The 9,160-nt window shown below is 42.5% G+C and overlaps 1 protein-coding gene across 1 annotated transcript; it reads left to right on the top strand.

The window, feature by feature from the left end:
- The first annotated feature begins 864 nt into the window (after nucleotides 1-864).
- Nucleotides 865-7,389, top strand: LOC147317284 (arrestin domain-containing protein 3-like). Its single transcript, XM_086314091.1, has 6 exons — nucleotides 865-1,234; nucleotides 1,325-1,385; nucleotides 1,473-1,620; nucleotides 1,734-1,824; nucleotides 5,781-6,040; nucleotides 6,461-7,389. Exons 1-6 carry the CDS (start codon nucleotides 976-978, stop codon nucleotides 6,722-6,724), a joined length of 1,083 nt encoding a protein of 360 aa, XP_086170217.1. The 5' UTR covers nucleotides 865-975; the 3' UTR covers nucleotides 6,725-7,389.
- The last annotated feature ends 1,771 nt before the right edge of the window (nucleotides 7,390-9,160 follow it).

The following is a 9,160-nucleotide window of genomic DNA, read 5'->3' as shown; positions in this document are numbered from 1 at the left end:
CCTCTTTGGTTTTTGGATTTATTTACTTATTTTTGGTTTGTTTTTTGTGGCGTAACACAAAACATGAAGCTGACATAACTAGACATCTTTTACTTTGAGTTAATTGCTTTCAATTTATGGGGCCATCAAAATATTGACTGCAACATTTTTCTTCCTGGTATTTTTTTAGGTTTTGCCAGTGTTTCCAGATTAATTTTGACTATTTAGACAGTTGACAATTTCTGGTAAGATGGGTCATTAACACTAACTTACCTAGCATGTGTTTCCTCAGGAAAAGTTGATACCTTTCTTTTTGTATTATTTCTTAACCTACTGTGAATATTATAGTGATGTTAGTGACAATAACAAAGAAGAATTTTTAAATGTTCTTTGTGGAACTTCCCCTAAATTTATGCTATCAAAATATATGAAAAGATGTCTCCTAAGCCTTGGTAATCTCCCCCCCCAAAAGGCCCTTTTGTCATCTCTCTGAAAAAGGGGGTCTATTGTTAAGGTTACTTCTCATCACTTCTGCTTAGGATTTCAAAGGGTTAAACATGGCATGTAATGGGCATCAAGTGGAAGATTTACTGTAGGTGTGGTGAAATATATCATGTGATGCAGCCAGCATGTGGCAGTCACACCTACAATAAAAAATAAATAAAGAGAAACAAGGTGGTATTTTTTGCTGCCCCAATATGTGGTTGTGAAGAGAACATGCTGGTTATCCAGAGAGTGTGTGTGTCTTGACTGTCTCAAATCATTCATAATGTAATCTCATGTTAAACTCCGTCGAGTTTCCATAGCTGAAAATCTTTTAGTGGTACTGCTTTGAGAGGGTGTGTGATACAAGAAAAACTGGTTTCACAACATTTGCATACTTGAAAGCAGATATAACCGGCAGAGAGTGGCTGCGCTGGGCACAACTGGCTTGAGTTTTCTCTTGGTTTTTGCAACAGATTTTTGTTTTCCCCCACTTTTTGTCATCAATTGAAAATGACCATTAAAAAATTCTCAATCGAATACGATGCCATCAACAGCAAAAACACCTTCACGAATGGAGATATCATTAATGGAAGAATTATTGTGGAGGTGTCTGGTGAAACCAAAATCCAATCGCTGATTTTTAGAGGACAAGGAAGAGCGAAGGTATGCTGGAGTGAGCATTACGGACAAGATCAAACCCACGTTTACTGGGCTACTGAGAAATATTATGACATCAAACAAGATATCTTGAGAGAATCAAGACGCGATGGTGATGTATTGAATTAACACAGTTGCTGACATGTGATACACTGTTCCTTGTTTAACAGACTGTTCAAAACAACACCTACTTCTTTTCCAGGCACTGAAGTCATTGGAAAAGGAAGACACGTGTATCCTTTTTCGTTCAGGATTCCTGATGGGTACCTCTTCTTGTCTTAATCAGAGGTTTAGATTCCCATTCTGCTTCTTTGTGGGTCATTTGAATGTTTTTGTATTGTATTTTACAGAATACTGCCATCAACCTATAAAGGAGCCCATGGAAAAATTGTTCATAAGGTGAAAGCAGAGCTGAAACAATCAATGAAGATTACAAAAAAAACTAAGGCCCACTTCACTTTTGTGTCCAAGACACACATGGGTATTCCTGGACTTCTGGTAAGAAATCATTAATCCTAAAAAGCAACGATTAAATTTCATAACTGATAGTGTTCAGGCAGACGAGATCATTACCTTAAAGCACATTTATAATGTGGGGGTCTGCTTTTTAGGAACCTCAGTATACTTGTAAGGATAAATCTGTTTTGGGCTCTGGAAAGGTTTCAGTAGATGTCCATACCACTCAGATGGGATACATGCAAGGTAATTATCTTTACTTGGCTTACTGCCTTTCAGTATTCAGTTTCTTCCCTCTCCCTTATTTTTATTTTTATTTTTTTGGAAAGTGACTATAAGTTTGGTTGAGTCAAGAGCATTTTACTCCTTAGACTCCTTCCCTAAGGAAGCATCATTTAAAAATACTGCTTTATTTCATCCCAGCTCCCAGCTACTTAAAGTGCTTGTAAACAGGAAACCAGTGTGCATGATTCAGTGAGGGGTGTTTCTGTGGAACTGATCCTTTGATTATTGAAAGGAAGTTATAGCTGATTGAGTACTAAGCTAAAAGTTGTTGTTGTAGTTTTGTTTTTATAGAATAGAATAGAATAGAATAGAATAGCCTTTATTGTCATTGTACAGAGTACAACGAAATTGGAGTGCCACTCCCTTGGTGCAAGTTTCAATAATAAATATAAATGTAAAATATAAAAGGTACAAAAAAAACAATCGTAAGTACTCAAACAATAGTATGTACAATATATACAGGATAGCAGCATTAATATAATGAGAGTATGAATAGCAGCATAATATAATGACAGTGACGGTATGGAATAGGTTCAATTGTTTTTGTGCTTATTTACTACGGTGATAGCTCTGGGAAAGAAGCTATCCCTGAATCTGTTTGTCCTGGTTTTATGTGACCTGTACCGTCGGCCTGACGGTAATAGTTCAAACAGTTGGTTGCTGGGGTGAGAGTGGTCCTTGATGATATTGCCAGCTCTGCTGAGGTACCGAGAGTTTGCAGTGACCTCCAGGCTGGGCAGAGAGCAGCCAGTGATCTTCTGGGCTGTGTTGATGACCCTCTGCAGTACTTTCCTGTCTGCAGCTGAGCACCCTGCATACCATGTTGTTATGCCGTACGTTAGGATGCTCTCTATGGTGGCTCTGTAAAATGTCACCGGCAGCCTCTCCTCCAGGTTGTTCCTCCTGAGCACTCTCAGAAAGTGGAGACGCTGCTGGGCCTTTTTAACCACCGCTGTAGTATTTGCAGTCCAGGAGAGGTCATCAGAGATCTGCACGCCCAGAAACCTCATGGAGTGTACCCTCTCCACACAGCTCCCGTGAATGTAAAGTGGGGCCGGGTCTGCTCTGCCCTTCCTGAAGTCCAAGATAAGTACTTTAGTTTTCGTGGTGTTCAGTTGGAGGTTGTTAACTGAACACCACTCAGTCAGTCTGTTGACCTCATCTCTGTAGTCCGACTCATCCCCCCTTGAGATGAGTCCAACCACTGTGGTGTCATCCGCGAACTTTATGATGGTGTTTGAGAGATGGGTAGGGGAGCAGTCGGATGTGTAGAGCGTAAACAGGAGGGGACTCAAAACACATCCTTGTGGAGACCCGGTGCTGAGTGTGATGGTGCTGGACCGGTGGGGGCCGAGTCTGACACACTGTGGTCTATTTGTCAGGAAGTCCTTGATCCAGAGGCAGATGGGGGTGGAGAGTCCCAGGTGAGACAGTTTCTGGACCAGGATCTCCGGGATGATATGATTGAATGCTGAGCTGAAGTCCAGAAAGAGCATTCTCACATAGCTTCCTCGGTGCTCCAGGTGACTCAGCGCAGTGTGGAGCGCTATGGTGATAGCGTCCTCGGTGGAACGATTTGTCCTGTAGGCAAATTGGTGGGGGTCCAGAGTGGGAGGCAGACCGGCCCTGATGTGCTGACAGACCAGTCTCTCAAAGCACTTCATCACTACAGGCGTAAGTGCAACAGGCCTGTAGTTATTTGGGCTGGCCACAGCTGTCTTCTTGGCGATGGGGATGATGGTGGAGGTTTTGAGGCAGGGCGGGACGGTGTTTGATGACAAGGAAAGGTTGAAGATTTTAGTGAAGACTCCGGTCAGTTCGTCAGCACATGCTCTGAGAACCTTTCCATGTATTCCATCAGGACCTGCCGCCTTCCTGGGATTCACTGACCTTAGAACACACCTCACTTGGTGCTCCCTAAGTGTTAGTGTGCCAGTGCTGGGGGCGGGTGGAAGTGGTGTGGCAGCTGAGGGCTTGGTCGTCTCAAAGCGGGCGAAGAAACGGTTTAGATCCTCAGCCAGTGAGGCATCAGTCCTAGATGTTGCCTGGTTATTGCTTCTGTAGTTGGTAATGTGATTGATCCCCTGCCACATTTTTCTGGGGTCGTTGTCAGCAAAGTGATCTTCAATCCTCCTCCTATAGGCAGCCTTAGCTTTCCTGATGCCTCTACTCAGGTCTGCCCTGGCCGCCCTATACGCAGCCCTGTCCCCTGACTTGAAGGCAGTGTTGCGGCTTTTTAGGAGGGATTGCACTTTGCTATTCATCCAGGGTTTTTGATTTGGAAACACCCTGACCCTTTTGTTGACGGTGACATTGTCAACACAGTTCCTGATGTACGAGAGTACAGTGTCCGTGTACTCCTGGAGGTTGTGGCTGGAGAATAAATCCCATACAGTTGTTGAGAAGCAGTCCTGCAGTTGAGAAAGGGCTCCTTCAGGCCAGGTTTTTATTGTCTTTGTCTGGGGCTTTGTTTTTCTCAGCAGGGGGGTGTAGGTGGGGGTGAGGGACATGCAGAGGTGGTCAGATCCAGCCAGGTGGGGGAGGGGTGTCGCTCTGAAAGCATGCCTGATGTTTGAATAGACATGGTCCAAAGTGTGTTCTCCTCTCGTAGCAAAGTCCACAAACTGGACAAATTTAGGAAGCACAGTCTTTAGGCACGCTTTGTTAAAGTCGCCGGCGACAATAAAAACCCCATCGGGGTGGGCAAGCTGTTGTTTGTTTATGGTGTTGAGCAAGAGGCTGAGAGCCGTGCTAACGTTAGCATCCGGCGGTATATAAACAGCTATCACAATAACTACTGTAAACTCCCTCGGGATGTAAAAAGGTCTGCACGAGACTGCCAGAACCTCCAAATCAGGAGAACAGTGTGTGTGAATGATCCTGCTGTTACAACACCACTCGTTATGCACGTAAACACATAGCCCCCCTCCTCTGCTTTTACCTGAGTTGCTGTTTCTGTCATGCCGGTGTAGCGTGCGGCCTGCTAACTCGACTGCAGCGTCGGGAATCAGCGGGTGAAGCCACGTCTCCGTAATAAGAATAATGCTGCAGTTACGTGCAAAGCTTGTGTTGGCTATCTGTAGCTCCAATTCGTCAAGTTTGTGGGTGATGGATCTGGCGTTCGATAGGAAAAGGCTCGGAAGTGCTGGCCGGTGTGGATGTTTGCGTAGCCTAGCGTCTGAGCCCGACCGGCATCCCCTCTTCTGCTTTCTTTCCCTCCGTCGCCTTCTACGCTTGCTGGGCGGGCAGACCATCCACGGTGACCCTGGCGGTCTCGCTATCTCCACCAGGATGTTGTGTGTTCGCTGATAGTCGCCAGAAACAGACAAACTATATTTAAAACCTAGGTCAATTAGGTTCTGGCGACTGTAAGAGATGGCGGCGTTGCAAACATTCAAAAATATCCACATTAAAAGTACGAACCGAGCTATATGATGCTGACGTGCTGTTTTTGGCAACATCTAGGGGGGTACATTTGGCAAGCTAAATTATCAACCACTGTACACTAGACTTACAAGGAAGGTAAAGACAAAAAGTTGAAAAGTCCAATAATCATTTAAGATAGAAAAAAGGTTGCATTTGGCGCCTTTTGTGCCAGGAACATTAAGTCATGTAAGAATAAAACTCTCCAGACTCTTTTGTGCCTTATTTTGTGTCATATGAATTTGGAGGAAAATGGCATAATGGCTGTGTTACACTGAGATGGATTTTGTTTTATATAGTTTCATGTTGTTGCTTTTTTGGGAGGATGACTCTTGATGGTATATGCCCAGATAATTTGGCCTCTGGATCACCCGACTTTAGCCAACTGCATAAAAGCATCCTGAACTCCTGTAGAGAGATATTATGTAGATGTCAGGAAATGTCTTTCTATGCTTGGCAGTGATTTATACAGGATAACTTTCTGTACTTTACAGGCGAAGCTCTCGTGGTCACAGTTGAAATCAACAACAACTCGAGTCGCACAGTGAAGCCCAAATTCATACTGTATCAGAAACACAGTTTCTTTGCCCAGGGCCACAGGACAGTTTACACACACGACATCCTTAAGGATAAGGCTGAGGCTGTTGAAGCATCTTCTGGCAGAAAAACCGTGACCAAGGTGATCACCATCCCTGGAGACCTACCCCCCTCCATCTTGAACAGCCACATCATCAACCTGGAGTACAGGCTGAAGGTAAACAACTTGTAGAGCTGTCCTTTTGTTTGTGTACTTGAGTACTGTTTAAGTAATATAACTAATGGTAGGAAGCTTGTCTTTGTTTCTGTATATGCCATTTAAAAGGTTTTATTTGGGCTGCTAGTTGGTTAGTGGCACCTCTTTTCTGTCACAGGTGACTGTAACAAATCATTTTTATGGAAAACTGTTAAACTGCTTTTCTCCTTCCTCATTTTAACGTTCACAAAAGGAAATAAAATAAAGGATGTAAGTACTCAGAGGAACTAATGGAAGAAAACAAAGATTGAGAAGCTTGGATTAAAGCATGAGAGCCCTCTAGTGACAAAACATGGCAACAACAAAGCCCTGCTGAAATCAATAATTCCTAAACAAAAAAATCTTAAACAATTCTGTTTGTGTGTTATTTTGTTTGCACAGGTCCAACTGAATATCAAATGTTCTATTGATCCAAAGCTCAAACTTCCTATAGTTATCATGCCTGCGGTGGTGAAACAACCACATCCTTCTGCTGGCATTGGATTTGACACTTTTAGGAACCCAGAAAAAACATCCTGGGGAACTACACCCCAGCAAACACCACCCCAGCAAACACCACCCCAACTTGCAGATCTTCCACCTCACTACGGAGCACATGCGATGTACCCCACTACCACTCTTGATGATTATAAGACTGCACTTTGAAAATCTCCCTTGAGAGAGAACATTTAAGCCTTAAACACAGACTTGACACAAATGATTGAATACATTCAGAAAAGCAGACTGGTGTGCTGTTAAAGCTACCAAGCACCTATTGTTTGTTCCTTCATACCCCAAACTGTGAAGATGACATCAATTGAGGCAATAAATCAGAAAATGCTGGTTTTCATATTAGCAGTTGTTATCTTCTAACTCCTAACAGATTTTAATTTACTTTCCTATTTAAACTGTAAGATTGTATACATTTAATATCTGTGTAAATAATATATTTACAAGAGTTTGTCAGATTTGTATTGTTGATTGTCATTTATGCTTAGAAATATCTACTCATATATGCTTAGAGTTTTATAATCAATGTCATGTTGGTAGAGGTTTGATCCTTAGTAGTCTGTGGAGACTCTGTGTGCCTCCCAGAGCACTCTGTAGCACAAAGAACTTTGCCTACTTGTGTCTTGCTTTTGCTGTGTAGTAAATTGTCTTGAACGTTCCAGCAAATAGGTTTAAGCTGTGTTACTATATTTTTCTAATAAAACATCATATTTGAAATGCAAAACTAACATCTTGTGTTTGTGGCTGGTGATTCCAGTTTAATGTGAACCCTTATATTCTACTCATCATATGACACATCCTAATGTAATGCTTCTTCTAAAACCTTAGAGTCCATTTGGGCAATTTGGACACGACAACCATTAACTGATGTATAAAAGTATGTGCTCCAAGGTTCACGTTGGGGCCTATGGGGTCAGGAGTAAATTTGATATAGTCACTGTCTTTGGCAAATAAATTCAATTTAACACCACTGATAACAAATTAAAACACTTGAAATTGTGTGGAAAACTACAGTAAGATATGTGCGGGGATGTCATATGTGCTCACTGCAGTTAAAGTAGTGTTAGTAGATATATTAATCCTTTCATGCATGAATTATGACAACCTCAATTGGGATTTCTTTCTTAACTATTTTTATTCATCTTTAGGCATAAAAAAGAGTTTTGAACTTCCAATGGGTTAGAGAAATTTAAATTTAAATAAGAATTTGTTTTGTGCACTTACACTGGCTGAAAGGTGGATGGCAGGGTATGGAGTGTGTCACTCCATACCTGACACAAATACAAGGAAGCAGACTTGTATTTGAATAGCTGTCCACTGTAGGGCCCACTATGCGCGAAAGGGTTGAGACACAAATGGTAATAATACTTTTTAAAAGGCCTAATCACAAAAATCAGGTAACTCAGGTACACCTGCTCAACTACTCATTAACACAAATATCTAATCAGCCAATCACATGGCTGGAAATCAGTGCTTTTATAGTAGGCATGCAGAGATGGTCATGATGACCCTCCAAAGGATAAAACATTGAAAGTTTTTACCTCAGGAAGTGTAGCCATGGATGTTAATCTTGAGAAAATGGGCTTCCAACAACGTAAAAGGCGTGCAGGTGATACTGACATGTATTTGTCTAAAGCAAAGGTCAGGTTTGACTTTTCTGCTCTGTATTGCAGAAGAAGGATTAAATGTTGTGGCCTTCATTAAGAACAGTCCATCTCGTGAGATCAAGCCCAAGTACTGGGGCGATCATGGCTCAAGAGTTGGGAGTTCGCCTTGTAATCGGAAGGTTGCCGGTTCGAGCCCCGGCTTGGACAGTCTCGGTTGTGTGTCCTTGGGCAAGACACTTCACCCGTTGCCTACTGGTGGTGGTCAGAGGGCCCGGTGGCGCCAGTGTCCGGCAGCCTCGCCTCTGTCAGTGCGCCCCAGGGTGGCTGTGGCTACAACGTAGCTTGCCATCACCAGTGTGTGTGAATGGGTGGATGACTGGATATGTAAAGCGCTTTGGGGTCCTTAGGGACTAGAAAAGCGCTATATAAATACTGGCCTGTATAGTGATGTTAGTGACAATAACAAAGAAGAATTTTTTAATGTTCTTTGTGGAACTTCCCCTAAATTTATGCTATCAAAATATATGAAAAGATGTCTCCTAAGCCTTGGTAATCTCCCCCCCCAAAAGGCCCTTTTGTCATCTCTCTGAAAAAGGGGGTCTATTGTTAAGGTTACTTCTCATCACTTCTGCTTAGGATTTCAAAGGGTTAAACATGGCATGTAATGGGCATCAAGTGGAAGATTTACTGTAGGTGTGGTGAAATATATCATGTGATGCAGCCAGCATGTGGCAGTCACACCTACAATAAAAAATAAATAAAGAGAAACAAGGTGGTATTTTTTGCTGCCCCAATATGTGGTTGTGAAGAGAACATGCTGGTTATCCAGAGAGTGTGTGTGTCTTGACTGTCTCAAATCATTCATAATGTAATCTCATGTTAAACTCCGTCGAGTTTCCATAGCTGAAAATCTTTTAGTGGTACTGCTTTGAGAGGGTGTGTGATACAAGAAAAACTGGTTTCACCACAACATTTGCATACTTGA

The sequence above is a fragment of the Aulonocara sp. 'chitande type north' Nkhata Bay genome, linkage group LG12, assembly GCF_057382095.1.
Source record: "Aulonocara sp. 'chitande type north' Nkhata Bay isolate Kocher_YH1m ecotype deep benthic linkage group LG12, A_spYH_male_GT1.1, whole genome shotgun sequence".
Lineage (NCBI taxonomy): Eukaryota > Metazoa > Chordata > Actinopteri > Cichliformes > Cichlidae > Aulonocara > Aulonocara sp. 'chitande type north' Nkhata Bay.
Note: the sequence above shows the minus strand (reverse complement) of the source record. Positions and strands in the feature narration are given on the sequence as shown.